The sequence below is a fragment of the Cibotium barometz genome, chromosome 52, assembly GCF_041138505.1.
Source record: "Cibotium barometz isolate CiBa-2024 chromosome 52, ASM4113850v1, whole genome shotgun sequence".
NCBI lineage: Eukaryota > Viridiplantae > Streptophyta > Polypodiopsida > Cyatheales > Cibotiaceae > Cibotium > Cibotium barometz.
The window spans coordinates 23,947,335-23,965,752 of record NC_141097.1 but is presented as its reverse complement, the minus strand read 5'-3'; the positions used below and the strand labels follow the sequence as shown (position 1 = coordinate 23,965,752).

Here is an 18,418-nt window from a genome sequence, read left to right as displayed (position 1 = left end):
GACTCGGTGCTCCCTCCATGCTTAGATGAGCTCACATCGGTCGGAATGTCTGATGAGTAGTGCTTACGTCCACCCTCTACAGTGGCGGCGGGTGGATCATCAGCAGCTTGTGCCTGTTCAAGTAATATATAGTATATAAGTATATATATATGTAATTCAATAAACCAAAATCATTCGTTTAGAGTTTTCAAGTACCTGTCGACCGTATGGTCTCATGGCCATCTCAAACTGCGCGTCCGTAATACGTCCCTCGGCTCTGAAGATGGCCCACGTGTCACGTCTGCTATGCCGGCGAGCATACCCAGTATTGTGGGGGCTGTGGGCTTCCTCCCCGTATTCGCTGTATCATAATCAACACAATTTGTAAGATTAAAACAATCATAGAATCAATGAGTTAAGTAAACAATCAAATAAAGTGGCAAGATACTTACGAACTCTGCCTCCCATGACTCGACGCTGCCAGATCCGAAATGCGAAGATCCAATGGTCTCCATCTGGATCCGTCGTGCCTCCACATGCTGCCTGCTCTCTTCACGCCACCCTCTGCTCGTTTCTTTGCCTCCTTCCACTCGCGTTTGTGCGCAGTGGCAGGTTTCTCGGCAGGATAGCCACCCGCAGCTACATTTAGCCCATCATCGTACGTGAGTTTTTTAAGGTGAGATCTTTTATTACTTAAGATCTCCCTTATTCGCGTCCTTCCCCATACATCCGAGAATGTAGCATGTGGGGGATTGGGGTACCAACTATGTACAGCCTCTATCACCTCCCCAACTAATCAGCTATTTTGATCTTTAAATTTAATAAAATAATTTCTATACAAGTTTGATACTACCCCACGCATGTACTCCATTACCTCTTTCCCCCTCGCATCCATCACTATCCCGCCCCTATCCGTCACATCATAGCAGATCACTCCCTCCACCTCTCTCATCTCCTCCTCTTCCGAACTATCTCCTCTAACTCTTCTCCCTCTATCTCCTCTCTCACCGCGTGCCCTACTACCTCCCCCACCAAAGCACCCACCGCATCCTCCACTCCCACTCTTCCTACTACTGCGGGTGGAGTCACGACTGGGGATTGTCTACGTGACGGTGGCTGTGAGCCCTGACGTGACGGTGGCTCTGAGGGAGTACGTGATGGTGGCTGTGAGCCCTGACGTGATGGTGCTTGGAGGGTGTGCGTGAGTGTGTCTGGGATGAGGTATGTCTCCTCAATGGGCGTGGAAGAGGAGAAGCTGCATGCCGTCTCGTCGGACTCGTAGGCATAGACGGCAGTGGAGTGCCCTGGATACTCGTGGTAGGGGTATAGACACCAGGCATGGAAGGAGGGGGATGGGCATACATGTACTCTGTAAGCTCAACTAGACCAGGATGGCGCCCAAAATGATTTAGCATATCCATTAGCCAATTGCTGTACGCAAATGGATCGGATGAAGAACCTGGAATATCCATAAAGAATCTGCAAAAATAAAAGTAAATACATGATTGTATCAAAGCACAAATGCAAGCTAGGCGCACATATGATTTTCCACCATCAAACTCACATCACTATCTAGAGAATTCACATCTTTAACAACACTCAGAACTATAGAGTTATCCTCCTACAACTCTTCAAAAACTACATCACCACAACATCCATCTTGTGTGGTTATCTTCAAAGGTTGCACACACATTATTGCATGCATGACTATCACCATCTTCATGTACATCATGGGCTGTCCCTTGACTCACACAAATATCATCATCCAAGCCACCTATCAGCCTACAGACTCTAAGAATGGGGAAACACAGTCTCGTGTATACACCCGTCCAGAAACGTGTGTATACACCCATCTAGAAACGCGTGTATATGCGCGTGAACCGTCTGTGCAGACAAGATACACGCAGACATACACGCGTTTCTACACGTGACCTGCAAATTTTTTTTTTTGAAAGCGACCGACCGACAATGTGTCCTTATAAAAGGCCCACTGTCGCCCCTATCAGAATCGTTCACCAGATGGTAACCAGAGAAGGAGAAGGATGGAGACAAACCCATAAAAGAAAGAGACAATAGCATAAACAAATCTGAGGAAAGAGACAGAGCAAAGGACAAACTGACTCACCTCTGAAAAAGTGAGTCTTCTTTTTGGTCGGTTTCCTTTACCCATGTGTGCTCCTTGTCTGCTCCTTGCACTTAGGTTTAGTGCTCTGTTAGAAGAGGTGACAACGAAGGAGAGGAGATCTATTTTGTGAAAATGTTAATTTGGGGAAGGCGGGTTATTTTTAGTTTGAACACGCCGTCGCGTGTAAAAACGCGTGTATTTACGCTTTTATGATAAATCAGCCGCGTTCATACATGCGATTTTCAGGATGTAGCCGCGTTAATACACGCGATTTTTAGGATTTAGCCGCGTTAATACATGCAATTTTTAGGATGTAGCCGCGTTAATACATGCGATTTTTAGGATGTAGCCACGTTAATACACGCGATTTTTATACTTTCATTAAAAACTGATTATGATTTTGTGTTTTTTGGTTTGTGCATAGGATGTCATCGACCTTCTCAAGCAGTTCTGGTGAGGATGAGACAATGCGTCATCGTAATCGGGATGTGTGGTTGGGACAAAGGATCAAGTGTATGTGTAATCGATGTCAAGGATGCATTGTACGAGCACATCGAATCACCTTGAATCAGGAATAACTCCTTCTGAGTACATCATTAGAAAATAAATTGAATTATTGGTGCCTTTCTAATGATAACTATCCAAAACACAATAAAGTTAGGGTTAAAAAAATAACTCACCTAGATATATAAGCAACTAGGTATCCAAGTTGGAATATGTACAAGAGTACAAGGAACATAGTACAAGAGTACAAGGAACATAGTCCAAAATTACGTGCAAAAAATGAAGGCAAATGCTACCTTCAAGGCACATGAAATTATCCAAAAGATCAAAAGATCCTTATAAAACCATGGATAAAAGCATAGAAGCTCCTCCAATCCATAGAGACCATAGTTGATCATAAAAATCAATGCATACCATTTAATGGACATTAATCATGCCAAAAGAAGCATTAAAATTGGTGGCCAACTCATCAATCCGGAGTATATGAACATTGTGTCGTTCAAGCAGAACTCCAAAGAAAGCAAGGGAAACACATGTGTGTAGCACTCAATAAAAAACCCCTAGACACAAGTGATCTAGGCAGAACCTGATGAGTCCATATAAAACATGGAAAACATCCAATAAAAATCCACCAAAACAAACCGATCAACTAACCCATGATAGAATTTGTCTTAGGCTTAAGAAATTAAGCACAATCCACACTTAAATAAGTGCAAAATAAATTATCATGGAAAAGTGTCAAAGGTGAAACACACTTTGAACGCAAATTAAAGCCATCAAAAGAAATTAACGAACATGTCCAAAAAGAATGGCTAAACAATGGTTAAAAATCATAAATACATCGTTTAAAATTAATCCAAACATAAATTTCCATTAATATGAGATATAATCGTATTAATAATATGCGAATAACCCGCATCTATCTAATGTCAATACGAGAAAACGTACTTCAACATTAAATCACCCTCGAAAATATTAAATTCTCGAGAAAAAGAATTATCGTGATTTTTTTCTAATTTTCAAGGGCCTCAAAATACGATAATTTTGAATTCCACCAAACCTATCTTATGGCATTCCAAACCTAAATTTTTCCAAAAAAAATTTAGCAATTAATTTTGCCAAAATACCATTGATATTTTAAAAATACCAATTTTTAGGATTTCTAAAAATAATTTCTAGAAATTTCCTAATTTTTCCTGAGAATCCCATCGTTCACGAAATTTCCAATTTCACCCGACAATTCTCAAATCTAATGAAAATTTATAATTTTAATGGATTTTTTATTTTTTTGGGTCAAAAATATATTTTTAAAGGAGTTTGAATGGTCACGGGCGCCCGAATGGACACACCACATGCCAAACACCAACCCCACATTTTTTCAAAATTTAAAATAATCTTTGTCTAATTTTTCACTAATTTTTAGGAATTTTTTAAAATTTTTAAATTATCCCAAACACATTTAGAATACGAACGGTCAAAAAATTTCAGAATTCCAACGGTTTTCCCGGAATACGGAAAGCCAAAAGTTTCTTGCGAAAATAAAAAGACAAAAAAAAAAGGAATGTGAAAGGTCAAAAGTTTTCGAAATACGGAAGGTCAAAAGTTTTTCTGAAATTCAGAAAGCCAAAAGGTTTCGGGAAAACGGAAAGCCAAAGGTTTTCCGGAAGATAAAAAGCCAAAAAGTTTCAAGAAGAATTTTTTCGGAAAATTTTCAGAGATTTTTTCCTCGAATTTCACATTTTCTGGCTTTTTTTCCAAGCTTTTTTTTTGAAAAAAACTCTAAAAGATTTTTTTTAAATAATAAAAACTCATTTTTTAAAAAAATATAAAATAAAAAACAAGCTTTTATAGATTTGATTTTTTTTAGGGGGGGTGTTTTTTTCCACCGGCTGTTTGCTGCTGCACAGTCCCCCCCTCCGCTTGTGCGCCGCCATAAGAGAGGAAGAGAGAGTCCTCTCTCCTCTCCTTCTCCATCCCACACACTTTCCTCCTTTCCCCTCTCTCCTCTGTTTAACAGAGAGGATCCTTAATCTTTAATTAATCATAATTAATATTAATTATGATTAATATTTAACTTAAAAATCCCTTTTAAAAGGAGTTTACACTAGCGGGAGGAAAATAGACGAGAAAAATTAGATTTGAGAAGCGGAGAGAGTCCCACGCACATGGGAGAGCATCTCATGCATCAACACGTTGTCCCCGATATTGAATTTCAGTAGAAAATTGACAGAATTATGATCGCATTCCCACGAAAAAACCCACAAAAATGTATAAAAGTACATTTTAAATCATAAAAAATGCTCCAAAAATTCCTAAAAAATTAGGAAAAATTTCTAAAATTTCTAGAAATTCAGGGAACCCATTCTACCAAAAATATCCACCATAAAATATGTGGTATTCTCGTAAAAAATTCCATTAATGCTTGATTTAAACCATAAAAAATAGGAAAAAATAGCATTAAACTCACAGAATTCCCCCGCAACGTCGATTCGTCCATTGAATTGTAGTAACACACGTTCCAATCACTATATCGATGATCCACGTGCAATTCATCAACACAAATCAACCAAAAAAATATTTTTATTAGTAAATATTAAAATGTACTAAAAAAAATCAACAACAATTAAATAGAGATTGCTCTGATACCACTGTTAAAACCCTAAGATCTCTCTAGATAATTATTACGCATAAACATGCATAAACTCAACCACCCAACCACTCCCGAGCCCAAGGGATGCACACATGAATTATAAATGAAATACATCATACCTCTACCTTGATGTCCCATACCATCAAGAGGTATAACTCCAATCCAATAGCATGTAGCTATAGTGTGAAATGGTAGATGAGTAGATATGGACCTCTACACAAGCGACCATAGCATAAGCCTCCAAGCCTCCAAGCCTCCTTGAGTGTGCCCCATGCCCCTATTATATAGGAGGGCCCTCAAGTGACTCTTGACTTTTCATTCCCCATGTGTGACCCTTGGATGCCTGACCCTAACCTTAATCCTTAAGGTTAGTCTTAACCCATACTCCACTAGAGCTTGTTCCCATGCTCCCATGCTCACAAGCCTAATGTGGGTTAGCCTCCTAGTATATGCACACATAATGTGTATATAACATAGCACACATAATGTACATATAACAGTGTGTGAGTGTTAACCAAAAGGAGTGGAAAAGGAGTTGCCACATTGATGATGACATGTAAAGTGGGATAAGGCTAGAAAGCCTCTATCATTGTATGGTTCATTGTGAATGCAAGAGAGCAATAGAATTGAGTGTTGAGTGTGCAGGGTGACCATGGCTTACCATGTGTACGACCCAAGGTAGCATATTATAAATGTCATAATAAATATGGTCAAAGGATTTCAGCTGTGTTACATCGTAAATGACTTGAGTTTTCACATAGGATCTTCTAAAAATTGTGACATATGAAATGAAAGAGGAGGATATGGAGGCCCAATGTCTATTTTGGGAGTGCATCAATGGGGTGATGGAAAATCATGGTTTTAAAAGTGCAGATTTCTTTGGTTTCATGGTAGACGAGGCAAGGGCTAACTATAATGCAGTTCAATGGTGGCAAAAATAATGTCACTGAGAAGGAACACCCATGTATAAGTCACCTACCCCACTGATCAGTGATAAAGAAACTACACGTCACAAGAGACCAGCCACTCTGGTCATTGATATTGCTGATGAGGCAACGCATCGTCTGGAGTATAATGTGTATGTGTACGAGACCACAAATATGTAGGGAGGCCATTGAAGATCAATTTTAAGGAGCTTGCAACCACTACTCTTTCAAAGAACAAAAAAAGCCACATAGTTTAGTGTGATTGAGCACAAGGTGAATGAAGCATTGTAGGCGCAATACAAAGGACATGCATTGGTAGCAAGGTCATATATAGCAGAACTCTTCATGGTGGTAAGAGGTGTGGGCGACACATAGCCGGATCTGCAAAGGGTGTGCCTGCACCATCATTCGAAGGGTATTGCAAAAAGCACCCTAATGGTCTCATTAGATAGTGGATGTGGGTTTGCCCATATCACATGCTTTATTGCTATATTATGGATCCCAACATAGACCCAAAGCCCAATTTGCCCATATCACATGCTTTATTGCTCTATGGGAACTAACCTCACATATAAGGAGGTGTATTCATTATGAAAAGTCGGATACCAGGTGGAGAGCAAGAATGTAGAAGGTCTCATGCCAACCTCTCCTACTAGTGGTGGGGCTACAAGTTCCTTTAACAATGGTAGGTAATAAAGAATCATCATATGGGCCCAGTATGAGAATAGAGGCGGGTAGTTCAGGCATGTGAAATGGCATAAGAGTTAGATACCATGCATGTAGATATCAGAGGAATAAAGGGTGATTTGAAAATGAAATCTAGGGTGGTAGAAGAAGTGCAGAGGATGGATCACAAGTATGAAGTTGTTAAGATCGAATCACACGGGCATGTTGCACATGTTGTAAAATAAGATGTGCATGTGAAAGACGAATCGTGTTGTACGTGTCTAGATTTTTCAGATAAAGAATCCAAGAAGATGCCTTACCTGGCATATTCTTGGCTTGAGCTAGTATGAGAATATGTTCATCCCACCAACCTATCCTTTTGGACTAGGAGCTCTACAAAGCCTTGTCTCATAGGAGAACCTACCCTAATTTAGACCATTGAATGCATGGAATTTTACATGCTAAATTTTCTCACATGTCCTATAGTATTTTGTGACTTTTGTAACCTCATTGGAGAGGATTCGACTATGCAATATCTTGTTTTGTGTTACCTTTGTGTGGTAGGCAATTGAGAAAGTGTAAGAGAGAGAGAGAGAGAGAGAGAGAGAGGGAGAGAGAGAGAGAGAAAGAGAGAGATTTGGAGGGAAAAAATTTCTTGGAATTTGCTCACCAAATTCGAAAAAAGCACTCACTAGAAATAGCTTGCCATAAAAAATCCCCCTTCCCTGTACAGTTAACCACCACTATTTTTTTGAAAAGCCTCCTTGGATCTTACTCTTATCTATGGCTTCCGATGGTTCTTTTAGGTTCATTTGATGCTTCCTTATCATAAAAATTTATTCTCGTAAGACGTGTTTTTCTTATCATTTTATGTGATTTCTCTTGTGATTAGATGTCTTAATATGGTTGAAAACCCCTTACCATAGTTTGCATTTGTCTTCTCTTATTGTTACCATAAAAGAGTGATGGGCATGTACTTTTTTCTTTATGGTTTGATGCAAATTTAGGTGGGCACTTTAATGAAGATAACTATGCCATAGATACACACAAGAAGGTGATTCATGTATGTCATTGGGGGATGCAAATGATGATATGTAGAATAGTCATAGTGTAGAATTTTGTAAAAACCACTATGATAGCAATTATGGAGGTATGTATTTTTTCATTGCTACTCCATTGTTACGATTATTGAAATATGTAAGATAGCACAAGAGTTTAACAAAAGGGGTTTTCACAAGATACAATATCTCTCACACACACACACCCACATGTATGTATGTATGTAAATATATACCCTTCAATTTGAATTCTAACGATGACTCTTGAACTATTCAAAATCTATTGCTGACTTTGGATTGGGATTCGAGTCTCAACTCTTGATTCTAGACTCTAGACTCTTGAACTATTCAAAATCTATTGCTGACTTTGGATTGGGATTCGAGTCTCAACTCTTGATTCTAGACTCTAGACTCTTGAATTGCTTGTAACTTGTCGAGTCTTGACTCCTAAAGTGTCACGGGCATTTTCTAACTTTAAAGCAATAAAGTGCTCGTAACCAAAGGCGGCACAACGTTATGGTAGCTGGCTTTCTACAGCCGTGTAAGCCAATGCAGGAGCCAATCAGAAGCTGGCTAGTGGCCATGGTGGGGGCCAATCAGAAGCTTGCGTGCTAACAGACGCTACATCGGGATCCTAGACAACAAAATTGATGAGGTATGAGCTAAGTTTTTCTCATAGCTCATGTGACGTAGTGCGATGCATGCTCACGTCATGTCGTCTGCCAGCCGCCTCCTATATAGCTCATGTCATTCCGTGCCATGCATAGTCTTCTTCTCTTCCGCGCAGCAATTAGCCAGCACCCTACCGCAGTTCAGAGAAGCCCCTTTTGATCCTACTTTTATCAGGTGACTCCCCCGTGGTTCTCTTACGATAATATGATGTTGCGCCTTCTCAGATGAATTGATTCCCATAAGCCACATGCTTTTCTCATGGTTCCGTGCAATTCCTCTTGTACTGATTAATTAATTTCTTAATGTGATTAAAATCCTCTTACGATAATTTGCATTCGCCTTCACTTATTGCCTAATGGGCATTGTGTTTTTTTTCATGGTTTGACCTAAATATTGCTCCTTGTGATTAACGTGATAAAAATGTCGTGGTTTTGCCAGGGCTTTCCATGCACAAGAGGTTCAATGTTGACAAGCACAAGAGGTTCAATGTTGACAAAAGTTGGATTTGTATGTGGATGTTGTGAAGGTGGGAGACGAGGCCATGCACAAGAGGTTCAATGTGACAAGCATGTGGCGCTCGAGATTGTGAATGGCAATAACAGCATACCGAGCAGTGCTAGCCTGGCTGGGGCAAGTGTTGTACGCTATGGCTCGCCTTTTGCCTCGAGACAAGCTAATACACCGTCCAAGACATCAAGCAAGATCAAAGAGCTCCAGAGAAAGCACCAGACGAAGACGAAGACGATAGGACCAGAGAAAGATCTCATTTTGTTTGCTATGAGACTAGCTGTGCTAGAGAAGCTTGCGACCAATGTGGGCACCCTTGGTTTCATATGGGCCACTGTTGTCATCCTCGGTGGATACGCAACCACCTTACACCAGATTGATTTCTGCATTGTTACATTGATTTTAGTCACAGAGAGGGCTCGAATCTTCAGTAGAAGCCATGAATTAGAGTGGCAACATCAAGATCCAGGTAAAAACACCATCACCCGAACTAGATATCGGTTCGCTTGCTGATTTGGCACGTGCGTGGCATATCAGCCACGCTGGCAGTCAACAGCCGGCGAACCGATTTTACCAATCGTTTTTTCAATCGCCGAGCAAAGCGCCCATTAATAGTGGCGACGGTGGAGTGAGCTCGGCCAGAACCACTCCGGCATCATCAATGCCGCCGCGCTCAACGTCTGCCTTCTCTCGATAGCCAGCTGTGGGTGCTGCTCAGAAGTGGAGTCGTCTATAGCTTATCCCTTTCAACTTCCTTAGCTCCTCCAGCACAACAAAAGTACCTGCAGCGCCTTGCAGTGATCTGGCGATCTCAAGGTGCGAAGAAGGGTGGAGTAGCCATTAGAGGTGCGAAGCGTACGTGGCTCTATAGAGCAAAGCAGAGCGACTTTTCTGTGAAGGAGGGAGGGAGACCATCTCGTGGATGTGAAAGGCGAATGGGACTCGGGGCTAGGGCGTTTGTCATCTTGCACGCTGATCTGGCGATCTCAAGGTGCGAAGCAAGGCGGAGTAGCCATTAGAGGTGCGAAGCGTACGTGGCTCTATAGAGCAAAGCAGAGCGACTTTTTTGTGAAGGAGGGAGGGAGACCATCTCGTGGATGTGAAAGGCGCCTTGCAGTGATCTGGCGATCTCAAGCTGGTGCGTTTGTGAATATTTGCTTGCGTTTATTCTGTTTTCCCCTTTCTACTGCAGTGCTTAGATTCTTATATATATATATATATATATATATATGTACTTCGTTTTTCTTACAGAACTAGTTTGGCGCTAATGCCATATGGGCCGTAATGACTGTGGTGGTGGTCTTTGAGCTCACTGCAGGTAACACAGCTATACCTGCAGTTATCAACAAGCAGCTATTTATCATTTGATTATATTTCTTCTTATTATTATCACATCATGTCTTGATGATCTTTGCCATGGCTAGCATCTACTATCAAGCCCTTAACACCTTAAGGTGTGATTATTTCGTTGCGTTCGTGGAATTCGTTCATTCCTAGTGAGTTTACCTTTTTCTATTTGCCAGGTTCGTGGTGTTGTTTTGTTCTTAGACTTCTATTACTTCTCTTATAATGATTTTGGTTAATTTTTGGGCTCTTGCTTCCACCTTCTATTTTTACTTTGATTTCTTTTCTCTTTTTCTCCCACTCTTCCTTACTTAATTGTTATATCTTCCTTTCCCATCTTGGGCTATTTGATTGTGCATGTTTTCCTCCATTGTGATGGACTCTACATGCTCAGAGTTCTAGTTCCCGTCTACTTGCCATTGGTGTGAAATATCATTGTTGGCATACATATATGATTGCATATGACGGTTTTTTCTTTCTACTTCACCATTTTGTTGCTATGGAATATATGGAGTTCATGGGCACCAATTCTTGACAATTCTATGCTTCTTCTATGTGCCAACAATGATACGATTATCCGCTCTAAATCACCTATTGATTGCATTCTACTAACTATCAAGCTAGGAATGTTTCTTTGATAGTGTCACTCTTTGCACTACCTTTGGTTCAGCAGGTTCAGGTTTTTTAAAGGGTTAATCATGTCTCTCCAAAACTGAAGCTTAGAGAATGCCATGAGTTCTCAAATGCCCCCCATCAGTGTCTTCGATTCGACAGCATTGTGTTGGGTGCACTCATATGATAATCGTTCAAAATACAAATTTGTACGCGAAGCTAACATCCCTTGGAACTGTGTTGCCGATTTTGTAAAAGGAGAAGCCGACAATGCAAAGTTTCCGACTTCTTTCAAAAAATATAGCCACCATCACCGAGATGCCTCCAATCTTACAAAGATTGCACATGAATCATGGATTGAGAAGATAGTGTAAGTGTGTATTTATTTTAGTTTGTCTAATCCATTCATTAATCATCACACACACACATACAATTAAATGTTTATCGTTACCTCTTTGTTTTGTTTAGCTTTTGGTGTGGTTTTGGTCCTGCTGGCACTAAAGCACCAATGCAATCTAACATTGTGGATGGCAAAGATGTCGAAACTACCCAGCTCAATGAATGCAAGGACACTAGTAGCGAAGATGATGTTGAGGTGGAGGAGAATAGTGGTGACGAGTCGAATCGTGAAGATGGTGAGATGGAGGAGCATAGTGAAATAAAAGAGTTGCCACAGCCAACTGCAAAGAAGCCATGTACGAAAAGGCGCCCTCCCATCACAAAGGGCAAGCGAAAGCATGGATATAAATGTCATTTTAGTGTCAAGAGGCTCGCACAAGATCCAGGGGTGGGCATAATCTCTTATATACATCCATACCACACAAATGCAAATGATGAGGTTTGTCATGGTATAAGATTTGTTGATCCCTCTTTGAAGTTCTCTCCATGGATCTCAATGCAAAAGAAACTATGGGTTTCAAGCATGCTATATCGTGGTTTCTCTCCACATCAAGTGTTGGAAATGCATGTCCAAGCATTGCATTCAAGCCAAAGTCATGACCCTACAATTACTATGGTTAGGGATGACTTTTTGTCTATTCGTGACATCATGAATATATCTAGCAAGCTGGCTATTGATCAGTACCAGCTACACACAGATGATGCGGAAAGCACCAAGAGATGGTGTCATGAGAATCAATCAAGCACCTTTATCTACCAGGAGCAAGATGTGGAACATTCCAAGGAATTTATCCTTGGAATACAATCACCATGGCAAAGGGAGATGTGCAAGAAGTTCGGAAATGGGAACCTTCTTGCGATGGATGCTACCTTCGGCACAAACAAATATAAGGTATGTGGTGTAATGAATTATCATTTTTACTCTTGTTCACATTCTCTTAAGTTATAATAAATGTTCATTTTTTACTTCTTGTTCACATTCTCACTTTCCTTTAAAACACATGAACAGTTTCATTTGTATACAATCCTTGTTTTTGATGGTCATCGCAATGGTGTGCCCATTGCTTGGGTGCTTACATCTTCAGCTACATTTGTGTGTACTTGCACTTGGTTAAGCAAGTTTAGAGATAATATGCTTGACTTTCATAAATCATGGGAGCCCGGAGCCTTTATGGTTGATGATGCCGAAACGGAGATTAATGCGCTAAGGTTAGGACCATATGTTCATATGTGTTGAGTGCAAACTAATGAGAACCATGTGTTTGAGTTCTATGTGACGTGTCCTTTCTATTTTTCGTAGGGTGGTGTTTAATCAACCCATTTTTCTATGCTTGTGGCATGTCAAACGTTGTTGGCTCCGACACCTTATTAAGAAGGTGAAGGAATGGCCCAAAAGAGCTTCTATGTTTTGGTCTTTGGGAAATATCATGAACATGCAAGGGTCAGCAAATTCTACAGACCATATAATCAAAGAGGATGCAAAGGCTATGATCTCTACCTTCTACTCCAACTTTAGAGATGAGGGGAGTTTTATTGAGTATTTCAAAACCTATTGGGAGGCTAAACTAGGTAAGGTTGAATTTTAAACTTTATACATACTCTTCTTATAGGTAAAATAATGCACACTTGCTCTCCTTTTTGTTCGTACTTCATTTCTTGCTCTTCTAACTTCATTTGTTTTATGTGCAGAAATGTGGGTGCGTGCTTCCCGATTGCTTCCACATTCAGGACAAGACACTAATAGAGCAATAGAGTCATATCATGGGCAGCTCAAATATAAGTTTTTGGGCTCTTCCAAAAGGATGAGTTCGAGGTGGGTGGATTGGCTCTTATACAAGTTAACATCATCATGCTTGCCATATTATTGGTATGTTCAGCAGTTGAAGGACAATGGTTTTATGAGAAACAATGCCATTGAAAGAGTAGTGGAGAATTCTTATGAGCGAGCACTTCAAATACTAGATGCTAATGTCTCATTCCAGGTTGGTGGTGTTGCTATAGTGGAGAGCATGCACACAACAGCTTCATTCTACACAATCTACAATTCCGATTGCCAATGGGCATGTTGTACATGTGCATGGGCAGAGCTTGGAAATATTTGTAAGCACCAAATTAAGGTGATGTTGTTGCGGGGTGCTTCACATGCTTCACTTATGGAGCAATGCCAACATATGTATGAAGCACGGGGAGATGCTTCTAGGTCTACTGTCGATCTTCACTCACATGTTTCTACTATTGATGTGCTTGAACCAAATGGTGATGATGTTGCCGCATCAGGGGGGACAATGTATGTAGTGAAGTACTTGAGCAATCGGGAAATGTAAAGACACTTCAATGCTTGTGGCAAGAGTTGTCTTGTTTTGTAGGACAGGACCAGGCTTTGATTGAGGAGGCTTGCAATGGATTGAGGAGAACATTGGGGCATGTGAAGACAATGAAGGCAAGAATGGATGAGCGAACAGAAACACAAGCTAATTTTCAAGTCTTGGAAGATGGATTCGGCAACTCCTTGAAGCGAGCAAAACCATTCTTTGAGAAGGGCAACAAGAAGAAATCAACATCATCAAAGAGTCACCCATTGGCTCACCCCTTCAAGACCCCTGCTAAGAAAACCAAAGTGTCAATGCAAAAAAGGCTTGACAAGAAAGCTTCAAAGTAGCCTTTTGAATTTATGTAATGAACTCTCCAATGCTTCAATGGCTTTTTGCATCTCAGTCTTCAACCAATTATTGTGCGTCGTGAGCCGTATTTTGTTCGTGTGTTACCGTGTGTAAGAGAAACAAAGGTAGTGCAAATAAGATTGTGTGTGTGTGTGAGAGAGCTTCACAATAGCGTGTATGAGAAGAGAGGCCGAAAGTGCAATTCAAAAACACCTTGCATACGTACCTTGACAATGTCCATGAGTTACCATTCATGTTAAAGAAATCAGTAGTAGCTGAGGTGACCTGTCTATATCCTCTGATTGCATTGTGAGCCTAGGAATTGCTATTTTTTGTTGATCCATTTTGTCATGAATAGTACATAAGTACCTTTGTGGTTGATGATGTGAACAAAATTTCCAACTATAGTACAAATTTTGTAGCTTCATGTTGATTCATGTATGCTTTTTGCATTCCTTCATTAATATGCTCATGCCCTCCTGGCAATTTGTAGTAACAAGTTGTTCTTTAAGGTATAAGGTAGCATGTGAGTTCATCAACATAAGAGTTTTATATTGGGGTTACATAAATATACCTCTATAAGGGGTTTTTTCAATTAAATAAAGAAACATTAAATAAAAAATACTACTTTTGTCATCTTAAAATTTTTACCATACTGAACATAAAGATGCAATTCCATTTATGAAGATAAAACTTTGATTGAGTGTGTTGGTAGGAGGGAAAAATTTTGTGAAAGGAAGGTCATTACTTTGCATGGCATATTGACGTCCATGGAGAAAGTTGAGGTAGAACAGCTCGCTACATTTCGAAATCCTCCACATTTTAAGGTGAATGTAAGCTTTATTTTGATCTAAGTAGTTTAAAATGGTTATGAATTAAACCCTTTACACCTCTCTCATCCTACTTGTACTCTTTAGGACCTTGTTTTTGTTACAAAGAATGTAGGTTATAGGAGTAGAGTTTTTCATAACTCTCATCCTAGAAATCAAACCTAACTATGGTGTATTTTTACTAGGAAGTGCATGTCATGGAAGAAGATGCAAAATATAGCATGTCAAAAATCCTCACAGATCACTTCCATAAATTCCTCAAGTATATATAGCTACTTAATAAGATATAAGAGTGACATAAGAGTGTCCCATGACACTTTATTTAATATTACCAAATTAAAAAGAATCAAGAATGTTGTGTGATGTAACAAATAAACTATTGGAGTTTATTAAAAACCTTTATACACAATCAAATCCATGGGCTACAAAAGATATTATGAATAGAAAGACAAAATAAAGCTTATATATATTTGTAAAATTCTTGATTAGATGTTGAGGTTGTGAAGCCTATTAGTGCCTATCAAATACAGATGTAGGTGCCAATCTTGCTTTTATCACTTTTGCAAAATGGGTGGCTTCCTTTGTAATAATCATCTTGTCTCACTAGTATAGAGTAACAATGAGGCATTATGTGTATTGCAACAAAACAATTGTCATAGTCCATAAGCATGGCATGAAACAATCATCAGACATATATATTTAAAAAAATACCACTATATAACAAACAAGTTTTGAATTATCATTAAATTACAAACGCACCAGCTTGAGATCGCCAGATCACTGCAAGGCACCTTTTACATCCACGAGATGGTCTCCCTCCCTCCTTCACAGAAAAGTCTCTCTGCTTTGCTCTATAGAGCCACGCACGCTTCGCACCTCTAATGGATACTCCGCCTTGCTTCGCACCTTGAGATCGCCAGATCACTGCAAGGCGCTGCAGGTACTTCTGTTGTGCTGGAGGAGCTAAGGAAGTTGAAAGGGATAAGCTATAGACAACTCCACTTATGAGCAGCACCCACAGCTGGCTATTGAGAGAAGGCAGACGTTGAGCGCGGCGGCATTGATGATGCAGGAGTGGTTCTGGCCGAGCTCACTCCACCGCCGCTACTATTAATGGGGCGCTTTGCTCGGCGGTTGAAAAAACGATTGGTAAAATCGGTTCGCTGGCTGTTGACTGCCAGCGTGGCTGATATGCCACGCAGGCGCCAAATCAGCAAGCGAACCGATATCTAGTTCGAGCGAGCTTACCATAAGGGTTCAGACTATCCACCGAAGGCGCCAAATCAGCAAGCGAACCGATATCTAGTTCGAGCGAGCTTACCATATGCCACGCAGGCGCCAAATCAGCAAGCGAACCGATATCTAGTTCGAGCGAGCTTACCATAAGGGTTCAGACTATGCCACGCAGGCGCCAAATCAGCAAGCGAACCGATATCTAGTTCGAGCGAGCTTACCATAAGGGTTCAGACTATCCACCGAAGTGCCCGGGCAATTGGTAGAGCTTTCTCTACTTTGGTAACCCCACGGGGCTCCCAATCAAAGGACGCAGGTGTGCAGACTGTCTCCCTTGGAGGTGAAAGGATTGACCATAGCCTCCAACCGGACTCGTCTACCTCTATTTTACCCTTCATGGTATTGATCTCCCAAGCTAAACGTGTCAGTGAATTTCTGTATTATACGCAAATACTCTCTGCAATGCTTAGCATAGCTCTCTCTCTGTGGCGTGTGAGCACTGGTGGGTATTTCAGTAATCAAGGAGGTAGAGAAAGCAATCACACGTTTGCCCTCGTAATATTCTACAGCCTCACTCTCTTCGAAGGTCTGGTTTTTCTCATGGAGAAAGCCTACTGGCAGTACAAGATCTCTGTGAAGAACATCCTCCGCTCTGTTAACGACAATTGCGAGCTAAAAGAAGATGCACAGTGCTACACTGTCAGACGCTTCTTCTACGATGTGTATGCCAAGTGCTTGACGGCGAGTGTGTTTGAAGGATTGAAGATGGATTTGGTGGGTTATGCGCTGCAATGGCTACAATCAGATGTGCTTGTTGAGCAGTTGCATGGAGTGAGGGCGCTATGTGCATTGTCAAAATGCGATGCAGAGGCTGCAAGCCGTGCATTCTCAAGTGAAGAGACGTTAAGGAAGATAGGGACAACGCAAGGGGCCGTGGAGAGGCTGTTGGAAATGGTAACATGGAGGAATGATGAAGAGCAGCATATAAGGGAGGCAACAGCTAACCTGCTGTGCACGATTGTGGGCTATGATCGCACGGCGAGAAGAGTGGCGGCAATCTCAGGTTCTTTAGAAGGTATACTCAGCTCGCTTACAAATGATAAATTTGAGGAAACCCACCCTTCTCTTGCGAGTCCCAAAGTGGCCACCCATGTGAAATTAGGGCTCCGCGTATTGATTAACATGGCTAAAAACCCAATGAGCTGCGCCAAGATAGGGGGAACTAGAGGCCTTCTTCCTAGGTTCATAAGCTTCATAGATGCGCCAAACAAAGGGATCGTATGCATTGCTGCAAAGAAGCAAGAGGAGGCGACTGTGTGGTTCTTGTCGCTAAAGTTGCTTAGTCTACTAGCAGTTTGCCCAGGTTCGTCTGGGAAAAAGTTGAGACAGGACATTGCAAGCGTTCTCCTATCTATCACTAAATTGAGAAACATTTTGAATAGTCAAGAGGAGGGTTGCCGCCAACTACAAGAGCTTGCATCTAGCACCCTCTCAGGCCTCGCCATGGATGCCAAAGTTAGAGAGGTGATCGGTCGGACGGGCGGCATCATGCGCAGCCTGTTCCGCCACTTCCTCACTCGTGTGAAAGAGGACGAAAAGGAGAAAATGAAGCTGGCTATCAAAGCAGGCGAGGCCTTATCACTGCTTGCCTTGCAGGATTCCAAAAACTGCACTAGGATGCTAAGACTGAAGCTGCATGATCAACAACAAGAAGGAGAAGAGCTCGGTTCTGCAAGTGCCTCTGGAGGCATTTCTTCTAGTTGCGACGTCGTGGATGCCTTGATCGAGATGATGGGCGATCGACACCGTGGGCACCTTGCCATCTTCATCCTGCATAGCTTTTGTGACAACAAAGTCGAGCAAGAATACAAGCTCCGCGTCGCAGCATCCACTCCTCAGGTACATACACATTATTTTTTTCCAAAGAGTACATCACACACACTGAGGTACATACACATTATTTTTTCCAAAGAGTACATCACACACACTGTTGAGTGGGGAGGAGTCGGCTAGACTTGAATCCGTATCCACCCAGCTTGCCCATTAAGTATGAAAAAAATTACAAGAAGGGAGATTTTAGATCAAGCAGGGGAAATTTCAACCAATCCGGTGCCTTTTGTGTTGCCATCAAAGTCCCATATGGGACATAGTAAAAAAGATGCCATGATCCCATTCTCTCATGAAGTGGCCATGTTTTCTCTCAGTAGCCCTTGAAGCACCTCTTTCAGTGTACGTATACACAGTTACAAAGTT

General features: G+C 41.1%; 1 protein-coding gene across 1 annotated transcript in view; it reads left to right on the top strand.

Annotated features, from left to right (window-relative positions):
* The first annotated feature begins 16,561 nt into the window (after nt 1-16,561).
* The window catches only part of LOC147608977 (uncharacterized), a 13,560-nt gene continuing 11,703 nt past the window's right edge, over nt 16,562-18,418 (top strand). The window contains exon 1 of the mRNA XM_086788684.1: nt 16,562-18,064. Coding sequence (XP_086644810.1) covers nt 16,562-18,064 — 1,503 coding nt within the window. The remainder of the gene's footprint in view (nt 18,065-18,418) is intronic.